The sequence below is a fragment of the Cariama cristata genome, unplaced genomic scaffold (genome assembly GCF_000690535.1).
Source record: "Cariama cristata isolate BGI_N322 unplaced genomic scaffold, ASM69053v1 scaffold6738, whole genome shotgun sequence".
Taxonomy (NCBI): domain Eukaryota; kingdom Metazoa; phylum Chordata; class Aves; order Cariamiformes; family Cariamidae; genus Cariama; species Cariama cristata.
This window is the reverse complement of record NW_009632862.1, coordinates 62,629-85,287: the sequence shown is the minus strand read 5'-3', so window position 1 is coordinate 85,287 and position 22,659 is coordinate 62,629. Positions and strand designations below refer to the sequence as shown.

At 36.8% G+C, this 22,659-nt stretch overlaps 1 protein-coding gene across 1 annotated transcript in view; it reads left to right on the top strand.

Moving 5' to 3' along the window:
- ARHGAP15 (Rho GTPase activating protein 15) overlaps positions 1–22,659 on the top strand; it is a gene marked incomplete at both ends in the record, with an annotated part of 224,747 nt that overhangs the window by 157,541 nt on the left and 44,547 nt on the right. Inside the window, one exon of the mRNA XM_009706536.1 lies at positions 22,248–22,325. Coding sequence (XP_009704838.1) covers positions 22,248–22,325 — 78 coding nt within the window. The remainder of the gene's footprint in view (positions 1–22,247; positions 22,326–22,659) is intronic.

Genomic DNA, 22,659 nt, shown 5'->3' with positions numbered 1-22,659 from the left:
GTGCAGGTGTCTAATTTTTACAGTTATTTTAAAAAGCAATCATATTGTAAGAATATTGGAATGAGTATTCATACTCATTAAAAGTTTTGATTAATAAGAAAGATTTTGTTAGTATAAAAAAGATGTACTTAACACCGTTGCCTGCCTTCCTTTCTGCAGAGTGTATCTTCTCTCATTGAAGGTCATTTTCTTTGGAAGGTACATGCGGTAGATGCAGAATCTTAAAATGTATTGTATAAAAATGTGAGGCTTCATCACCATCTGTTACAAGTTTACAACTTGTTCCAGGGATCTGGGGAAACATATATCTTACGAAAGATAGAAAATTTATTTTCAGAATAAGGCTGGGTGAACCCATTGTCACTGCCATATACTGGAGTCTCAGAACAAGAGAACCAATGAAAAATAAAAAGATACTTAGACCGTTAACCACAAAGGAAAAAGCTATTTTAATTCCATCATTGTTACCTGGTTTTATAGTGAAAGGTGTAATAAAACTACCCTGGAGTTTCAAACTCTGGGAAATTCATACTTTAATTATACAGCAAAGGGAGCACTGGGATATTATTATTCCCAGAATGATTGGCAGAGAGTCAGAGAGTAACAAACTGGAGATCGTTCGGTAGGGGGAGATAGTAGCATTGGTTTTTTGGAGGAAGGCTAGAGGCTGGGTAAAGAAAGAGACAAAGAAAGAGGAGAAATGTGTGAAGTGACTATTAATAGAAGAGGAATTGTGAGGAGAAATTCAGAACATGAAAAGGAAAGGCAGAGATTAGATTATAAAAATGCCACGCCATGCAGAACATGTCTAATTGACTGTTCGTTTATGATCTTAGCACAGGTTCTCCAAAAGATGCACTAGATATTTCATAGATGTTTTGTGGTATCTGACCACTCCTTCAGAAGAAGTGAGGCCAGAGGTCTCTGCACCGCTGAACTGTAACAGAAAAATCCAAGAAACCTAATTATATGTTTATTGTCTGTGTGATTATCAGAGAAATGTTCACAGAAGAAAATGAAAATATCGCTGTTTCTTCAAGGTTTATCCTTTGGAGCATCACGTTATTGTTCTTGTGTTTCCTTCAAACTTGCTGTGACTTAGAGAAGTCTACCCCTTTTAGTTAGTCGAATATGTAAATAAAAGCTAATCATATGGCATGAGATAAAAATTTCATTTTATCACTGTATTTATGAGTTTATATTTGATATACAGTTTTTTCTATTATCATTTTCTTGGATTAAGATGCTTGCATTTACTCACATTCTATTTACTCAAAGTGTTGTTTTTACTAAGTTCTGGCATAAACTATCTCAGGACAGCAGTAATTTATGTGAAGCTAAGTCCAATGTTTATGCAAGCTTCTGATGACATTTTATGCCGGGGTTGGTATTAGGAAGCGGTATGTGGAGGTGCCAAGTCTCCCGGCATGGCTGAGACTCAACAGATCTGAAGCCCTCCTCTTAATGGCCAGATATGCCTCCAGCCAAGATACTCAACTGCAGAGTCATGGGAAATACTTATGTACCAATTATGGGAAAGGCACATTTAATGAAAACTGTATGTTTACTTTCATAGTCTTAGTAAGATGGCCTAGATACTCAGTACAGCTGGCATATTGGCTGTTGCAGAAAAGCTTTTTTTCCTATTTAGAAAATGTATCATCCACGTACTGTAACTGTACCAAAAATGTTACTTGCATGCTTCATTTAAGATAAAGGATTATTAGGAAAAAAGACCTTAGGAGACTAACCCTAAAAGTTACTTACAAAACATTCATACTTTGCTGAATGGTTGTGTTCTTCTTTATTGGCTCATGGTTTTAATTATTATTTATCTATTGATTTTCCATTTGTTTTTCTGATTTTTAAAACCGTGCATAGAAAGAAAGTCTAGCAATGATCTGAATAAACCATATTAATTAGTACATTTTCCTGTGTAGATGAGGATACATAGAATAGCCAACTGTAGTAATACGCTCCCACAGATTAAAAATATAGAAGGTGTCATCAACTGTTGGCAAGATTTCCTGTTTAGTTACACTATTTTAAAATTAATATCTACATTGAAGTCAAAGGAATTACTCTGAAATTATTTTGCTGCAACTTAGGTCCGATTTTGGTCATTTCTCCCCTTTGCTACTGTTTGCTTATTCACCATTTCAGGACAGGGGTGCTTTATAAGGTCTGGTCTAAAAACTCTCACACCATAATGCATATTTATCTATCCGACCAGGATTCACTTGTTCAAGAGCAAATTCCATTTTTTCAGCCTCTCTTGGTATTTTTAGTTATTGAAATAGGACTGGGAAGCAGAAGGTCTTTCTACATTTACTAAGCCATCTTGCAGAGCTGGTAGTGGAGTTTAACAAAGACAGTCAATAAAAATGTGCCCATTCTTGTAAACTTGCAAGGCAATTGTCACATTTGATTTTTTTTTAAGCAAGCTCAGTTTTTTTCTTCATTCTGCCTGTACTATTTATTCATTCATAACTTTTTATGAGCTTCTTGTCCCAAGTATTTAGCTGTACAGACCTATGCCACTGAAGTCAATAGTATCTAGGCAAAGAGCGTTGTAGCCTTGGTATCTAAAGCAATATCCTAAATAGAAAAAAACTCCCATGTATATGGTGTCACCCGGTGAGGATAAGAGAATAATTCTGTACCGTGCAATTATCAGATTGAAGAAATACAGTGGCTACTCAACGATTTCTTGCATTTCTTCACTTTCTACTTTCTCAAGGACTTGGAGGGAAAGTTTTTCATGGAACAGTGTATTCCTTGTTTGTTCTGTGTAGTCTTTTACTTTACCATTAACACCTACCTTGGACATACCTCAGGCTTTTCTGGGGCTATCTGTTGACCTGCCTTTTTCAATCTGTATTCCATGCTTTTTCTTCTCCCCAGAAAGTGTCTGATAGGTAGCACCAACTCTGAGCTGAGCCGAGGAGCGAGGAAAGCCTGGGACAATCCTCCCAGAGTACTATAACTCACATGCTGTGCACTCCTGCCAAGGGTGGGGCCCTTTACAAGATTTTTGGTGTTTCTAGGCCAGATATTATTTCCAGTCATTTCTTGAGTCGCCTATTTATTTTGTTATCCATGACCCCTTAAAAGTCCTGGCTGTTTTTTTGCATTTTTTTTTTTAAATATGTGAAGGGCATGAGCAGAACGCATTAAAAAAAAAATAAAAATATCAGTCTGCATTGTACCTAAGCAAAATGCCATCCAGTACTTGTCATAATAATGTTTTATCGTGTGAAAACAATCTGATACTCAACTCTTTTCCAGGAATGATCATTTGTCTGTGTGTCTAATGACAGAGTAAATGAACACCCCGAGCAGTCAGTATCCTAAACCTTCTGAGGGTATCCAGTGTAGTTTACGTTTTGTAAAGAAACACAGTAGTAGTGCTCCAGGGAAATATAATTTAACTTTCATCTCTCCTTTGAAACATCCTTCATTTTGTCCATTCATTCCCAAATTCAAGTTAGTGTTCTCAAATCAGCCTAAATGACTTGAAAAATGACACTACAGGCAGCAAAGCTGATGATTACAGGTACCTTTCCATTCTAAACTGGACATTGCAGACATTGTTTTCTGTTGCTTTTCTTGGAGCACAGGATGCTCTGACAGGAATGATACACAAAATTACATATTTGATTCAATGCCTAAAAGCCACCCTGGGATCCATAACCTTGCTTAAAGATTTAAGAAAGACCTTTAGTCCACTTCTGAGAAGGTTCTTAGCTTAGAAAACTTTATCTTTCAACTTTACTTCTTAGCAGCTGTTATGTTTTTTTGCTGTCGTTTGTTTGACAGGATCCAGTTATAGGTTCCGATGTCTGTTTAAAGAAACAGGGAGGTTGTTGGCTTTAAAATTCCCTTACTGCTTGTGTGTTCAACATTTTCCCAGGCTTTTCTACATAGTTTGCCAAGTAAAGGGACTGACCTTTTGTAGCAAACACTTTTTCATTTCTAAATGCTCACTTTGATTTTTGTCCCATTTTATGCTCATTCCAAACTGTTTACAACCCACTAAAAATGACTGTGAATTATATGTTTGTGTAATGGATTCCTTTTGTGGTTGGAGTGGAATGTTTACTTTGAACAATTAGTTATCTTTGGGCAGATTATAGTGACCTGAAAAAAGAATGGCTAAAATTATTATAGTACCTTAACTATTTCCTTTAGTTATCTTCTCTGTTTGTCCAATGTATTATTTACTGGGTTTAGTTGCTCTGAGCCCCGGTGAACAAATCATCTTAAATAAGAGCAGCAACAAAAAATCTCTGAGTGTAGGGTTCTTAGGTTTGGGGGCTGATCTGCTGGGGTAGGACTGGGTACGCTAGCGAGACTTCAGAAGTGACCGTTAGGCACTTAGAGCCTGGGTGCGCAACTTTAAGAAGACGTGATTTTTAAAGAAGTTTTAGGCACTTGCTCTCTGAAAATTGGATTTCTCGTAGGTGTTTGACACCCCAAAGCACCTAAAATCAACACTCGGTTTGGTTTTAATGTCCATAGCTGCAATTTGCTTATGCATACCATCATTGTAGACATGCACACACACACACACAGAGTCTCATACCACAGGATATTCAGTGTTTAAGGAAGAAAATGTCTTTATGGGCAAAGATAAACTACCTTATGGGATGTAGTAAAGAAATACACTCATCCCGATGAAGAGAAATTAAGATAAAAATGGTATTTTAAACTACCTCACCTCCCAAATGCCATGCTGCCCTGTGACAGAAGGTTGTGTCCCTTTCATCAGTTTTATCTCTTAATCTAAAAGCTAAAGTGCAGCTAAAAGCACTTTAAAACCTATTTATAAAAAATAAAAAAAAAAACCAAGAAAAAGAAAGTGATATTTCATTACCTTCTAAATCATATACCGCTTAAAAGTTAGTCAGTATTCTGGTAGAAAGTTTATATAGAGGAGAGTTCACTTATCTCAAGGAGTTAAGCAAAGAGGAAATGGGTTTTAAAAATATAAAGTATTGTGAATATATTTATATAGCTAGGAAAAAATGAGGTTTTAAAACAGTTTAATGCTACCTCATTTTCTAATGGAAGAGGACGCTGCAGAAAAATTGAAAAAAAAAAAAATCCCAAACACTTCCTAAAGCTGATGACTCCCATGCTGGGATCACTATCTTTGGTATGGTGTAGTTAGGAGATTATAGGAGCACAGTGAGGACGGCAGAAGACATGAGGCCTGTGCAGCCAAAGTATGTATTAATAGCCACTATATACAACTTCTAGTAGCTTATATCCCTATACGTATTGTAATACTCCATATTATTAGATGTGTGTTCAGCAACTTGCTCCTCGACGGTGTATTTAGCTTAAGCAATTTCTTTAAATGTATTCGATTCTCAAAAATAATTCATTCCTATTCCTGAGGACCTGAAGAAAGCAGTCAGAAAGTACAGGGTAGTTTTGCCAGAGTATGCTCACCATCATCTTTGAGCCTCCACTAAATGTACAGTGTTCCTGGGCTACTTCCCAGCACGATTAGACCAAACCCATCAGCCGGTGGCATAAAGGATTTGTTCTGGCAGGGTTTCCTTGAGAAGAAGGGAAACCTCAGGAGACTGACCTATCCTGTGTAGTTTTATATTTCTGTCTAAGTGCAGGATTATTCTCCAGCAGTACTTGGCCCCTGAACAACCACTGAAATGTATTTTATTTGTGTTTTTTCTTTGTCGTATCTTTTAGCATATTTCTATCCTCAGAGCAAGGGATTGTTCATGAATAGCAATTTGTTTCCTACAAGCTCATTCACTGATCTTCAGTACTTATTTTCCTCTGGAAAGGTATTTTCCAAACTTTTTTTTCTTCTCCCAGGCCTACACATGCTTCCTTGCTTACTCTGATATAATTTTACATACTGTTTCCAGTGGCTTTAGAATTCAGTACCCTGAAAGTACAGAGATCATATTGCTCCACCAAATGATCTGAGCTCCCAGTTCTGCTAATTTTGTACTGTTCATTCTTTCCCACTTTGGGATAATCTATTATGCTTGGATCCAGGCACGCACTAAAAGCTAATACTTCCATGAAGAATGTGCAATTTGTGCTGTTTAGCTTGTGATGAGATTCCTGAAGTCTTTTATGATTCTATCTTGTTCCAAGGAGGCTTCTGCTCCCAACTTTTATATGCACTGAATTAAAAAAAAAAAAAAAAAAAGGAAACAAAACAAACTGATAGGAGAAAAAATTACACACACACAAAAATCCAGCAGTTCAGCAGATAAAGCCTTTTTCCAGGGAATTCTAGTGGGCTGGAGAAAACTGTTTTTGAGGGCATTGAACTATGTTTACTTTAAAGTGGCCAACAAGCATAAACTTGAACGTTTATGCAATATAAATGCAATATAAATGCAATATAAAACAATAAAGTTGTGAGAAAAGCCCTTGCGAGTTTGTGAATTAAAAAGTTCGGGGCTTTTATTTATTTATTTATTTATTCAATTCTTCTTTTGAGTACAAATTAAGAGTGGTTGAATTTAGTGCGAACATATTGGCAAGCTTTCCTCAACCATTTCTGTCTTCAGGCTCAGGCAATCCCGCTATAGCCACCTTTCTTAGACTAGGAGCCAGTTAATAGCGTTGTGCAAGGTCCAAGTCAGAATTGGCTCTGAAGGGTATTCACTCTGGGGCCTCTGTGTCTGCTAGAAAGCCACATTCTGAGTTAGAAAAAATATCAAGAAGTGTCAACAGGAAGCATCACGAAAGGGCATACAAGATAAATTAGAGAAAAGGAGACAACAGCAAGAAAAAAAAAAAAAGGAATAAAAGCCTTGCAATGACAATGCACAAAAGAGAGAATGAATATGTATTTTAAAAATTTGAAAGCAGAGACTGTAAGCTAGTTAGAAGAAGGAAAAACCATAAAAAAGGCAGGCATTTGAGCCAGTTGCCATCTTTGTCTTAGTTACCTGATACCTGTTTCATTGATTAATCTGTTCTAGACAAATACATCCATTTCTATGAAAAAAGGGGCATTTGTATTTTAAGCCTTGCCAGTAACAACAAGCAGACACTCAGTGTGCACCAGAGTAACATTTACAAAGCCTGGGCCAAATTCATGCCTTGTGTAATTTTATTGCTTTTACTGGAATTACACCAGAGATGAGTTTGGCCTTTTGCCTTTTTCTAGCATTGTATAATATATCTATTAGTGAACATGTAGAAGGAAACAGGGCATTTTGTCTTCAGAATTTTCCATCAAATCTTTTTCAATAGGCTTAATAAATAAAATAAACCACTTAACCTATGAAATAAAAAAGAATCAAACAACATTTTCTAGATTTTAAAATAATGTTAATATACTTTGTAAATCAAGTGGTTGACATTTGTACACACTGAAACAAAAAGTCTAGAGAAATATAAAGCCAGCTGACTCTCTCTGCTGCTTACTCTGTGCCAAAGAGAAAATGAAGGTCCTGACATACCCCCTGGTCAGAGTCAGATTCAGGGAAGCTCACACATGAGGGTATCCACCTCCTAGCCATGAAAAAGATAAAAAAATAGACACAAAAATCTTCTCTTTTTCTCCTGAATAAGCTGAAGATGTGAGGCACTATGCCCTAGTACAGTACACATGCCATCACAGACAAGGAGCTGGCAGTATTTCCATGGCAAACCCCGTTTAGTCAGACTTTACAGTTCAGCCATTAATAGAACACTTTGGGCTAACACTTGACAAAATGAGTCTTGGCCTAGAGGAGATGTTCACACACACACACACACACACGCACAAAAAGTTAAGTCCATTAAGTCCCTTTGGGGGGGGGGGAAGGTAGTTGCAGATTCTTTCAACATCCCTGTTGCTTAAAAATAAAGTTATGTTTTTTTAAATAAAATTGTGAAGGCATAATTCCACAACGTAGACTAATTGCTTTTCCTCACACACACAAAATAAATTACTATCACTATACTATCACTACACTGTGTCTTTTTCAAAAAAGTTTTACAGCAATAAAACAAAACACATAAAAAAAAGTTTTGCTGTCTGTATGCAACACTATGGGGTCAGTTTAAAAAAACCTTGTCTCCTTTTTTCTGCCTGCAATTCAAGAGAGCAAATAACTGCAGTTGTATTTTATTACTTCAATTATTTGCTGTAGAGGCTTGTGTTACATCAATGTTTTAACCATATAATATAGCAGTCTAATGGGATTGATACCTAAGTGAGAGAAATTGTACCAACAGAAAGCTTCAGGAGCAAGGCAGAGGGCAAAGAGGGCAGCTCAAAAAGCAGGCTTTACGTTAAGGCTTTCACTTCTTTAAGACAAGATTCTTTAGCTCATTTTACTCCCCTGAATTTATGAAACTGATGTTGTTAGCAATCTAGTAACTGAATTGTCCCTAAATTGGCTACTGCATGATAAACCCTCAAGGAATTAACAAGTCTTTTAAAGATCTCCAGTTGTATATTCACTTAGCAGATTGTTTTATTATAATCAGGACCCTCACGGATCATGGATGTAATTATATAGCAAACCAACTCCTTTTTGTCTTCACGCAGACAAACAATGCTCCCTGGTTAGGGAGGAATGACATAAATGTAAATGAGAGCAAAATGTGGCCATTTTGTTTCATAACACAACAGAACCGTATCACTTGGATCTGAGCAGCTCCAGCCAGCCTGATCCAGCTCTCGCTTCATGATTCCTTCATGCACCTTTTTTTTTTTTTTGGTGTCAGAGATGATGCGTTTCAAATAATTTAAATTCTCAGGAAACAGATATTGGTATTAGAAACTACTTTCTCATGTTTATTCTACTTTGCAATGGCTATAGGTTATTTCTTTCTATAATTCCTGCTTTACTGATACCAGCCTTCATCCACCAAAACAGATGGAGGCTTTTCTTTAAGGCCCTGAATAGATCTATTTTGTGGTCACTGGTTGTTCCTTACAGTTAAGGAAATGCTTCACTGTTTTGTTGGATCAGGGCCTTAAGCTTTATATATTTGCATCAAAAATGTAAATATCCAGATTTTCTCTCAGGATTTAAAAACAAAGAACAAGAACTTATTCAGTTGCTCAGATTATGGGCCATTTAGAGGTAATACCGAGGCTCTTGAAATCACCATGGACTCTTCCAAACCAAGGGTAAGGTGATGGGTCTTCTCTCTAGTTGTCTTCACTTAGAAAATAAGAAACTCCTCAAAAGACAGAAAGAGGCTATTCCATGCTTCGTACCCCCATCGTCCCAGGAAAAATTTCCCCCAATATTTCAAACCATATGTTTAGATTTGTCAGTTCTGAACTGACATGGTGTTACGTGACATAACACACCAAAGTAGCTGCCACCAAATGGCTTCCTTGTGCCAGCAGTAACCACACAATGGTGTTGGAGGTACCACAACTTTTTGTTTACTTGGAAGTGAAATAATTTTGATGAGTGTATGGTATCAGTTAGCAAGTGTTGAGTTCTTTATGGTGATACTGCTCATGTTGACTTAAATGGAAAACGGATCAGCTCAGAAATCTTTAATAAGAAAACTTTCTTAGTGTACTTGTAGTGATGCCCTGTGGAGCCACTAGAACTAAAAATCTGTCAGCATACTTGGTAGAAACTTTGTTTCATGGTTCTCTAACTCATATGATTGAGATTAAAGTGAACAAAATCTTGGCACATAGTTTGGCAGTCGAGAAGCATTCCTCTGTTTGTGTGTAGATGTGTATGTGTGTGTGAGGCAGAGAGAGGGGGAGATTTAACAGCCACTCATTTAGTGTTAAATTATCAGGTGTTACATATTTTTAATAAACCTTAGTAGAAACATAAGACATATCCTCTTCTAATGAAAACTATTTTCACTTAGCCTGTAAACTTAACTGTGAGCAAGTCGAGTATCTACTCTAACCATTGAAAATAAAATCATTCAAATTCTTCAGTCCTGCTAAACTGTAAGCCAGACTTGAATCCAAGCAGGAAGGTGGAAGATGCCGGGAGGGTGTTCTTTAGGTAGTCAGGTTTTCCTACTTTACCCCTAAAACAGAGGAGTTCACAAAACACTTCATTTAATGCCCTGATCTACAAGACTATCCTCACGGCAGTGGCTACTTTCTGGTCATAAATAGCACTGATCCAGCGATGGAGCTTTTTGCACAGGAGCACTTTTACCATCACTGAGCAAAACCACAATCTTTTCAGATACTTAGTAAACAGTCATGATATATTGATGTTTGAAAAGTATCTGAATTTGCACACTAGAAATTGTTCACAATGGTTTCTTTTATTATCTTTATTTCAGTTGCATTTTTGTATTCTGATGTGTCATACATTAAAAACACAAGGAGCCCAGCTTATAGTAAGAGTTTCTCTCAGAATCTTTGCAACTGTCTTGGATGTCTCTATAGTAAATGTCATTAGTAATTACCGGATTTTTCACCAAAGAAGGAAATTAGATATGGAAAACACTGTATGCCAACTTTGCCTTTCCGAGCCTTCAGAAATACCAGAGGGTCTGTGTGAACCCTAGTAAAAGGGATGAGATTGGATTTCTACCTTCCTTACATCATTCCATGTCACAGTCAGCATTAAGATACAAAGACAACGATTCAAATCAAAACTCTTCCCGTAGCTTCAAATTTTAAAATAATTATCTTGCATGAAAATATCAAATGATACTCATATTTATGCATTTACTTCACCCAAAATTCAGCTAAGAGTTATCCAGTGCATTTTACTGCCAGCAACTAGGTTTTTTTCTTATCAGAAGTCAGTATTTTTCTGTATTTCTTGCATGTCTCAGTTATATTATTTGTATTTCACTGTGATTTTTCTTTTTCATATTTCAAAGTAGAAAGCAATTTGTACCATTTCAGACTGTACTTAAACAACGTCTTTTCAGGAGTTCCTGAGCAATTCATATACACGTTTTGTGCTATTTTAATGTAGTCTACCATGGTATGCATGTCAAACCATAAAATAAAAACTATGGAGTTGCTTCTGTCAAAGTAATGAAGTATGCACTAGTCTCTTAAGTTTTGGTACTTATCACTCTTTGTAACCCAGTTCAGGATTTTTATGGTTTTTATAGATATCTTGACTACATTTTTTGCTGAATGTTGCTTTGGTGACAGTTCATATTTTGCCCAAATTAAATGGAGGTAGAAAAAAAGCTTTTAAGTTACCTGAACCTGTTTGGGGACAGTAAAGGTAATGGGAATGACAGGAAAAATAATATATATAACTGCAGAGTTCTGCAGCTAAGATGGCAAAAAAAAAAAGTGGAAAAATATCTAAGCACAATAGGTATGGGTCATATTAAAATTAATGTTTCTGTTTTTTTTCACATGGTACTGTTTAGTGTCCCTGTTCCATAACACTAAATAAGACTTTTGCAAAAAAAGAGAAAATTTGACTCGCTCACTAGATTAGAGATTTATCACACAAAAGAAGGTGTAAGAGTATTCAGTGGAATTCCATTAATTTAATCATTGTTGTGTCTTTAAATGTGTGCAATGTACACTGGGAAAGATATTATTAAAGTTCTGTACATATATACACATACACACACACCTTTGTATTATCACTTTTATATGTTAGACAGATATGCAATGCTAAGAATTCAGTAAGTTGGTGTTAGATAGCCATGTGTGTACTTATCTTCCAAGAGAGCCTCTGAGTTTTCCACATAGGCATGGACTGTAACACCCAAAGGTGTCTGACAGTGTGCTTTAGACTAAAGAATCTAATTTTTAAATGTTTTCTCCCACTTAAAGATAAAAAGCAAATACAAAGATAGATACCTACAATACGATATGAATAAGCAAGGACCGTTACCAACTGCACATGTGAGCACGAACTCCATTTTTAGAGCAGGGTTCTGCACATTCCTTCTGTTAGAAATCCAGAACCAAGCTGGTCTAATTTCTAACTGTAAGAAACAGATCCAGCCTTCTGTGTTATGCAATGAAACAAGTACTATCAAGTGCCTCACTGATATTTCTTTAACTGTTGTTGAACTATAACAGTTAAACTCTGCGTTCACATCCACTCCCCAGCAATGCACAACAGCTGTAGGAAGTGCCTGCAGACGGTTAGGTAGGACCTGTTCCTGAAGGCAAGATAGATAATCTTGAGATATCTAAGCTTGAACAGAACATAGCTTCAGGCTGTCAAGTAAAAAAAATGGATATCTTATAGAAAAGAGTATTGGGTCTATCTGGACTCCTCAACGATCTCTAAAAAGCCAAGGAATGATGGAAGATGCAGTCCTGTGACTTTCAATTTTCATCCTAAATATCCCTATTCCATCCTAATTATTCTATCCCAGTCACTATCATTTAAAAAAAAAAAAAAAAACACAAAAACCCCCAAACCAAACCCAACCTTTTTTTGCCAAACGAAGGCACTACAGTCCATAAAATGCAAACTCCTTACCCATTTTGGCTGAAGATTATGTGCACCCAAATGTACAGTTCTTCCGCTTCCAACCATCAAAAGTCCAATAAGCAGCAGTACTAGTCAGGACAGGGAGGTGACATTACTGAGGTCTAATTTAATCTCTCACTATTGTGAAAGACGGGAAAAGATTTATCCCTACTGTGCACTAAATTCTCTTTAAAATCAAATAAGGGATGTTTGGAGGATTGTATCTGTCCCTTAGCTTTTAACCACAGTTCCTACTGATGTCAGTGGACCTGACTGAAAGTCCTATATAGTCCTAAGAGGAGAGTTAGACCCCCCAAAGTGCAATTTCCCTCAGTGTTCTGATGTTGCTCAAAAAACACAGGCATGGTGTTGGTGATGATGGATCTTCAAATGAAGCACAGTTTAACCAAAGTGGGAGGATTGAGCAAAATGCATAAATTTCTTGTACGCTACTGTCTGTAACAGGCAGATCTTCAGCCAGTTTAAGTGAGCATAAGTTACAGCTGGCTTTTGCTGGAATAGTTTATGCTCTTGACCCTCCTCAGTTGTATAGCCAATAGGGAGTTGTCAGGCTACATGTGTTTTTAAACTTCTTTCAGCTAAATCAGAAATCCAAAAGCAAAATACAGCTCTCAGCAGTATCATGTGGAGTTGTGACACTCCCTGGAGGGCTCGGGGTCCATAAACCAATGAATGGATTACAATGAGGCATAAATGTAGTATTTTCATCCATGACAGATATAATCTTGAGCCTGTATTTTTCATGTTACTTAACTCTTTCAGAACGTAATGTGTGACAGAAAATGTCTTAGAATGCACATTGCAGTAAATATCAGTCAAGTATGCTTTATTGCTGAGCTCTACATGTTTCCAGAAGTTAACAGGCACAGCTGGGATATAAGAAATGGCAGTGTTGTATATATTTCTTGAACATACAAAATACCTTGGCTCTCTTCTCCCCCACCCTCCACATTACATCCCCAGCTGTTCTGATCATGTCACACAGTGGATGAGTTTTTCCATCGTCAGCTTCTCCTAAAATGATAACCTTTATTCAGGCTTTCATCCTCCCCAAAATAAACTGCATTATCCACATTGTCATCACATTCAAATTAGACTATCACAGCATATATTGCATGGCACAGAATAATAGAAAAGATAACGGAACGAAGGTGATAAACTGCCTGTTGGTAGCTGTACCTAGCAGAAAATACTCAGTGCTAGTATTTAACATCTATTGATTTTCCTACAAAAAACACGCATCTCTCTACCTGAAATTCCCTTCTGTCAGTCACCATAGTGTCATATGGCCACAGCACCAGGCAGGTAAGAATTGGAAGCTGCACATCTCTGGAGAGAGGTAGCTGGTGATATCCAAAGAGAGTTGCTGATGAAGGACCATTCAGCCTTTGAAGATTCCTACTACTCCTGAAAGACCTTTTGGTCAAGCCAGAAAAAAAGTATACTTGATAAAATAGCAGAGAACCATAGATATCCTATTTTATTTCAGATAAATTAAGCTTTGGTCAAAATGGACCTACTAACCCCTAAGTGAGGAGCAGTAACTGCCGCATATGAGAGCAAATAGGAGTGGTGAAGAAGGTATTAAAAGGAAAACAAACAAGCAAGCAAAAAAGAAATAACCATTCACAAAATTAAATACTAATGTGTTACAGAGAGAGAATGGCAACTTCCAAACATTTGGTAATTTCAGACATTATACTGTGTTGCATAAAGTGAGACAATGTTATTTCCTTTTAAACTGCCATTCCATTTAAACCAGCAAGCTGATGTGTGTACTCGAGCTCGGTATTTGGTACGGATTTTTCCCCTTTAGCATAAACCTTGTTGATTTTAAGAGTGAACAAAGATGAATCAGGTGGTAAATGTATTCATGTAATCATTTTCATTAATAAGCCGTTATAAATAATAGAGGGAAGGTTTTAAGTGTATAATTCTCTGTAGCACAATTGAGATTTTTCCACATCTTCAGCAGTAAGTTAATTAGAATCACCTGCATTTTCTTGGGCGGACACCAAATGGATTGCAAACAAAAACAGATTAAAATAGCTGTAGCTCATGGCATACAGATGACAAGATTCACAAAGCGGACAATCAGGCAATGAAAACCTCCTCTTTTTCAAACATTTTTAAAGGAAATTCAGCTCTTGTGAGTCGCTGTAAAAAGACGTTTGTAAGTGTTTCGCTGAAAGACTAGAATGGCTTTGTTTCTGATCCCATGATGAGTGAAAGAAATGTTTAAGAAAGATCACTTTACAGAGAGATTCAGACTGAAATGTGATGACTGTGATTCAAGCCAAGCCAAAAATTACAGCTCAGAATTAAAGGGGATGGACGTGGCTTGGGAATCCATTTTCCCACATTCCTGAATCTCAATCATCCCAGCCAGTGTTTAAAAGAAAATACAGTGGAAAGCAATGAGGTCACTTTGTTTAGCTGGAAGAAGTGGGACTATCAGAATGGAAAAAGTATATATGTTGGAGGTAACAGCAGAATTACAGTGAACATGCTGCATGTTCGGTGGTTTCATTCAAAAAAAAAAACCCAGCTTCAAAGCTTAGTTTTGTTTCTTGTTACAGGGAGCTTTCTGAGTAAGTCTTGTTGTTCCTGGGGCTTTTAAACTATAAACTTCTTGAATGTCAAAGACAGTGCAACACAATAGAGAAGAAGAGGAAGGCAGAGCAAGCTTGATTTAGGCATTAAACAGCAGCCCCGCACAGCAGCGAACTGTGTGCTAGTTTAAATTGCGCTTGCTTTGTACTGTCGCTACCCTTATTTATTTGTGTATAAATATCTAAGTGGAAATTCTACCATCAAGTGATATGAAACAGAATAAAGTATATCATCCATCATATTCACTTGTTACTTATTCTCAGTATGTAATGCTCATATTCAGCGTTGTAATTGCTTCCATTAAACAGTTTCTACAGGGTCTTGAGAACAATAAGATCTTAGTCAAGCTTTTCTCCTTTCATTGCATCTTGAAGTTATTACTGCAAGAAAAAATGAGATTCTCTTTTTATGTAGGAATGCCCCTCATCTTCTTGATATTATTGCAGTCAAACATGGAATTATTTCTTGTTAGCTAATTTCCTAAAGAGATTCACCAAACCTCATGTCAGACACCTCCTATAGAGTCATCTCTTAGCTTGTTAAGAACTAGTACAATTTCTCCTCCTCTTTCTTTCCCCCACTATCTCTGCCTTTACTAAATTCTGATGCAGTGTTGGATTTCTACTGGTAATAGAACAAAGAAAATCATGTTCATGCTACCTTGAATTCAGGCTTGTCTGTCACAGGTCCTGCAGCTGGGTAATGCTCGTCGCGAGTCCAGTACCTGCGAATCATGTGAAAAGTACCGATGGAGAGGATGTCTCTCCATCCTCTCTTTAATACAAACCAACAAAGCATATATTTTGGGTTTCATTTTATTTACTTCAATGTTAAGTACAGTGCTCTGCTGCAGGTCCTGTTTGTAACACATGAAGAGGTGCAATCTCTTCCCCACTTCTCTTTGATACTCCTCTTTCTGTAGTTCAAGGGATCACATTAGTCCTCTTTGCTATTGCACTGAACTGAGAGATTATATTCAACTAATAATTTAAAATAAACCTCAAGTCCTTTGTAACCTACATCCAAAGTGTTGGATGTACCCTGTGTTTCTCTGTACAAAAACTTCTTTTACCAGACTGACCATTTAAGGTAGTAGTTAAAGTAGACCTTCTTTCTCTTTGATACTCCTCTTTCTGTAGTTCAAGGGATCACATTAGTCCTCTTTGCTATTGCACTGAACTGAGAGATTATATTCAACTAATAATTTAAAATAAACCTCAAGTCCTTTGTAACCTACATCCAAAGTGTTGGATGTACCCTGTGTTTCCCTGTACAAAAACTTCTTTTACCAGACTGTGACCATTTAAGGTAGTAGTTAAAGCAGACCTTCTGTAACTTTACTTATCCTTATCATCGTTTAATATCTCCCCGATCCTCATGTCATCTGCTTACTTTGCCAACAGAGGTTTTTTTTCTCATTGTCCACGTCTCTGATAAAGGTATTAGATGGTACTGGACTGAGAGCTCCACTCTCGAGAGCTCTGCCAGTTCTGACCTTGTTAACTGATATCTCCCATTAACTATCACATTTTGAGGTCTGTCATTGAGCCAGTTTTTAATCCATGTAATATATGCCCTGTTAATTCCATAAAATGCAAGTGCTTTAATCAAAATGTCATGTGGTACTAAGTCAAAAGCCTCATGGATAGCCAAAGATACTATTTCAACACCATTGCCTTTATCAACCAGAACTGTCAAAAATCTAATCCTATCAAGAAAATGCAACAAGTTTGCTAGACAAGGCCCTGATTTCCATGAAACCATGCTGGTTGCGATTAATTATATTTTACTATGAATTATTTGGTCATAGAGTCCCAAATTAATTATTTAAGTAGGCTGTCTGGGACTGAGGTCAGTCTAGCCAGTTTCCAAGTGCATCCCTCTTACTGCTTTTACAATATCAGAATAACTCTTCTGCCACTGTTTCCAGCCCGTAGTCCTTTCCAAGTATTTCTCTGTATTTTATTTGCAAATGAGAGACACATGTATATCATGAGCACCAATAAGTGAAAACTGATTTTTTTACAACAATGATTATCTCTTTATCCTTCAGATTGACTTCCAATATCATCCACTGTTTGGTCTCCTAGGTTTGTTTATCCTATCTGTCTGGTAGAACTATCTTACATGACATTCATACGGCACTCACTTCCATGGTAGCTGAGCACCTTCTCTGGACTGGGGATGGGACCTGTTTTCAAAGCAGATGTAAGCTGGGATGTTGTTTTGAGCCTCACAAATGTGATCCTTTGATGGGAGGAGTACCAGTGGGTAGTTCTGACGGTCAAAGCAGCAGTTTTGTTCCAGCAGAATAAAGCAAATCCTGCTGTCAACTCCCATTTCGGGAGCTTTAGGGCATGCCTAACACGACCCAACACCACACCAAAAAGGAGGACAGAGATGTCAGCAATGCTGAAAATTACACTGAGTGCAGACAGTCTTACGTTCAAAAGGAGCCAGTGCTCATTTCAACCCAAGCTGATTAAGCTGTGCACCAAGTTTGCTGGTTCAAGTACCTTCAGCTCACACAACCTCTGCACTGGACATTTTACATCCATATGTCCCTTGTTTGCTGTCAATGCTGTCATGTTCGTTTTCTCTCTGTGGTGTCACTCAGGCTTGTTTTGTTGTTCTCATCATTTTCAGCTCTGATTTCCATGGCATCAGACAAAAAGGTTTTTTGCTCCTACATTCACCTGAAACTCTGGGTACCTTTTGTAACCCTACCCAGATAGAGTACTATTGTCAGATTTTAATGTGTCAAGTTTATCCTTTGCTACTCTTCATGATTTTCCTTCTACTGGCATACAAATATTGATTCTTTTGTGAAACTTTATTTTTGTTGCACGTTGTTTTGTGGTGTTTTTCTCATCCGACGTTATCTTGACATTGGTATGTTTGCTGTGCTCACGCATTTCTGCTTTAAATGACTTCATGCCTCACTTTTGTGCACTTAGTAAACTTAAAAAAAAATTGTTTATAAATCAGATATTTATGTTAAGATGCATATGAAAACACGAGGAAAGAATTATAGTTTTAGGGAGAACATACCCTGATAATGACCTCTTAAATATTTGTAAAGATAGCCCTGGGCATCTGAGCCCACAAAATAGTTTATAATACAACAGCTTGATTACATAATGATACTTTAGTTTTAAAACGTATGATCTTTCTGTTTATGGGAAGGCATAATAGGCTCCTTTGAAATACAATATTTTTGCCCTGAACATAACTGATTTTAAATGAAAGGACTAACTAAAGAATGCCTTTCTTCAAGTTTGTACTTCACTTTGTTGTTGAATCCAGCACGATGGTTTCTTTTACAAAACTCCTACCAGGCCTGGGGTCCACACCTATTTCAGGATACATTAATTGTGAAAGTTTCACGGTTTCTATACAGGAAGTTACCTAGTATCATTTAAAATGGTATGTTTCAAATTCTAAATCTTGTTAAAAAACAGAGGGATAGATTTCTGTATACCACCACCCCCCTTCCCCCTGCACGTAGAGAGTTTCCTTTTATATTCAGTTTGAAAATATTGTCAAATATACATTAAGCTTAGGCAGAATGCAATGTGATTTGGGAGAGGGATTTGTTCTATGCAACAGAAAATGATTAATGAGAACGTTTCACCCAAGGCAGTTCATAAAGCATCAGGACTACCTCAAGCAATCTCAAAGTCTGATATTTTAAAATGTATATTTGGATAAATAGATCACTTAAGTTCTAATTTTTAACTATGTTTTTAATGTTTCTCTGCAATACCTAGTTCCAGATTAAACTGCTACTGGAGCTGACACTGACCTGCATTCATGGTTATTTCCATTTTGGCCAGAAGAAGAAGTGCAAGAAATGTTCTTAAATAAGTGTTCTTCTAACATCTTCTGTGCAGTTATACAGAGTGAATATAACAAACATTATTGTTTATGAGTCTCAACCAAGCCTGAGTTAAGGTGCCTTTTAACTTTCTCATCCAGAGTACCTGTATAATTTTTAAAAATGAAAGAACTAAAATTTGCCTATAGTTTGGCAGCTAATCTGATGTATTCTTCAGTAATTCCTTTTCCTACATTTCTTATACCATTACCAAATTTAGGGTGGAAATACGAAAGTATTTTTCATGCTTTTGGCTATCATTTCTAATTGAGGGTCCATTCTGCTCTCAGGTTCCTCATTACAACAAACAGAAACAAAGTTAGAGATTCAGATATAAAACAAATAAAATACTTGTTCTCCTCTAGGGTAAAGTCCAGTGATTCTTCACTGACAATCCCCACTCCAAAACACAAGAAGTGAACAACAGTTCACAACCCTATAGTGAACAACAGTTGGTCTTTATTACAATGAATAATTTTTCTGAAATGTTCTTTACCGCTATACTTAAACACCAGCACCAGATAGGAAACTCTGCAAGGCTTTTGTTTCATCTTGTTCCCTCAGTATTTATAGCCTGCCGTGAAGAAACACTGACAGCAGTGCCGTGATGTTTTTATTCTTGATAGAGGTGCCCTTAAAAGTGAATTTACTTTGAAAAGTGTTCATCGAATCAGGATATTAGAACTATAAAGACATATTTCTCTCTTTCTCTTTCTCTCTCTTTCTCTTTTGCGCCTAATTGGATTTCCAAACTAAGTTGTTAACAATCCAGCTAAGATAATGTGGTCATGAAAAGGATGTCCAAATCCACCAATTTGCATTGGTTAGGTTTGGCTTAACTTTCAAAGTTCTTGGAGCAGAAAGTTGATGGCACGTGAACACTATAATTGGCTTGATATTCTTGGATATTTTTTTTTTCTCTCTGCCATATTGTATAGTGTCCAAATGAAATACTAATCAGACCTCATTTCTGGATCAAAGTAAATTTATAACAATAATAATGCACTTGTATACTCCAGATCACTTTGCAAGATGTAATATCCACTAATTTACAACATAGTTTGCCATTTTCACTTGATCTGGATAATTTATGCAGGTTCCAAATTGATGCTATTAATGTGAGACATGGCTATTTCACCCAAAGTGACATGTATTGCTTTCACTTCCAAATATCCAAAAAGGTTAAGAACTGAATTGACTTAGATCTAAACAAAAGTTAACATTCTGTTTTGGGGCTTGTTTGTTTATTTGTTTGTTTTATTTTTCCTCTTTACTTTCTGGTTTAGACTTCAATTTACATGATGAAATTCTTAATCCCTTACCACAGGAGTCCCGATGCTGGGAATTACTCTTGCGCTCTCACTCCTTAGATCTAAACAAAAGTTAACATTCTGTTTTGGGGCTTGTTTGTTTATTTGTTTGTTTTATTTTTCCTCTTTACTTTCTGGTTTAGACTTCAATTTACATGATGAAATTCTTAATCCCTTACCACAGGAGTCCCACATTCCGATGCTGGGAATTACTCTTGCTCTCTCACTCTCCCCTTTCTAAAACAGAATTAGACTCTTCAGATTTAGGATAGAATTGCATTACTTAAACATTTTAGTAATTTCCATTTGCTCATATGTTATATATCCAGTAGATGGATAACTTCCAAGTGTTCTTGATTACCAAATCCTTTTTGATTTCTCTTGAATAAACTTTTTCTTTATCCCTCTGTAACCAAAGGCGATCTTCCTGAAATGAATCATCACTCTCAGTATTATGTTGCAGGACACTCACAGGTGCAGGGTAGAAAATTTTCTAATAAAAGACATAGATAACCAGTGTATAATATGGAATTATTATTCATCTTTAAAACAGACTATTTAATGTAAATCAAATCAGGATGTTCCTAGCAGGATAGACGTAAAATTAGAGCTGTATTTTGTGGAGAGAGAAAACAAACACGTAAGCAAAGATTTTATTTGGTTTCAGTCTACATCAAAAGGAAAAGTAGATCTTTTTAAATGTTTCAAGATCAGTAAGGAATACCTCCAAACAGTTGAGTCCACTAGCTGTGGAACTCATCTGCCAAGGCGTGATACAAGTATTTTTGAAATAAGGACTTGAACCTCAGCTCCTTTCTATTTAAGTGTTATTACAACTGGGCTTCTGGGTTTTTGGACTTATTTCCACTCCTTCCTATAGTTTCAGTTTTTCTTTTTTCCCCACCCTGGATCGCAAAAAAATTCCCCCTAGATACATTGTCAGGAAATATTTCCTGAAAATTGTTGGGTTTGACAAATTAATGTTTTCCAAGAGAAAGGCTTTCTCAGAAATTGCTTGCCAAAAGCTAATTAAAACTTGTATTCCAAGTGATGAGTAGCCTTAAAAAACCCTGTTTTGTGTAGCTTCTCTTAGCTTCTTGTGTACTTGCAAGTTTTAAATGTGAAACTACAATGTGCAGTTTAGTGTTTTCAATTTTTAAGCATGCAGATTCGGTCGTTGTTGCACAATAGCTAATTCTCCCGGGAAAGGAGAGCAGTTCCCATGTGCTTTGAAATGCTACAGCTATGCAACCGGGGCTGGAAGTGCTATTTTAAACAGTCATATCAGCAGAGCTTGCTGTAGGAGATAATATGTCACAAAAGGGAGTATGACATCTAGTTTCACCTAGAAGATAAACCTTGAGTAGATATGCAGGGAGAAACAAGACTGTCAGGTTGTCCTTGGAAAGAATGGCCTATATTAATGAAGAAATGTACTCCAGGGCATATGCTATTTGAGATATTTAATTTCATCTTCAAACTTGTCTGATCTGCTATGAAGAATATAGTAGAGAAACAGTAGTTGTGTGTAGTCTCACGCATGTCATGATTTTAGAGTGGACATCTCCCTGCTTTATTTTCAGAAAGGTCACAGCCTCAGAAATTCATGTTTGCAAAAACCCGGGCCCCAGACTGAGAACTTTCCCCAGCACTATTAATACAAACTCCCCACGTTTAAGCAGAGTTAGCATAGCATCGTGTGTATCCCAAACAGCCCTTCTCCATGAGCACGAGAGCTAATTCCCTCTTCCTTTCCCGTCACACTCAAATACCCTTGCAGAACCGTATTCTACTGACAGAATTACAAGATAATTATAGTTAGGTGTTTTGTATTCACTTCAGTTAATCTACCACTTTTATTTTTCATTGTCGTTTTAATCAGGCAGGAGGCACTTCTGTTGTTGTCAGGTGGATTATTTTTCAGTCATTCACTACACTGCTCTTCATACTTGTTAGGGCGCTTCTGGCTTCCTGACAGATGTACAAAGAAAAATACTTATATGATCTAAAATGAAATATGTGTTTCTCTTTCAGGTCTAGATGTTGATGGAATATACAGAGTTAGCGGCAATCTGGCAACAATACAGAAGTTACGATTTGTTGTCAATCAGGGTAAGTGATTCCTCCACCCTGGTAACGTTTTGTTTAGTACTTAACTGTCTCAGATGACAGTATTTCAGAATCTGCTATACATTAGTGGCATAGAATGATGAACCGTGTTTTGGAAAAGAGAGGAAAGGGAAGGTAGAAAGATACTGCACAGAGGGAAATGTCAGCTAGGAGATAGGAAAAACAGCAGAGTAAGCAGAGGAAAATAATAGTTAAGCAGGAGATGAGAAACAAACAAAAACAAAAACAGAAGAAAAAAGAAAAAAGAAGGTAATGGATACATGTAGTAAGGTGGTAAAGATCAAAGCATATGTAGAAACCAAAGAATCAAAGGGGG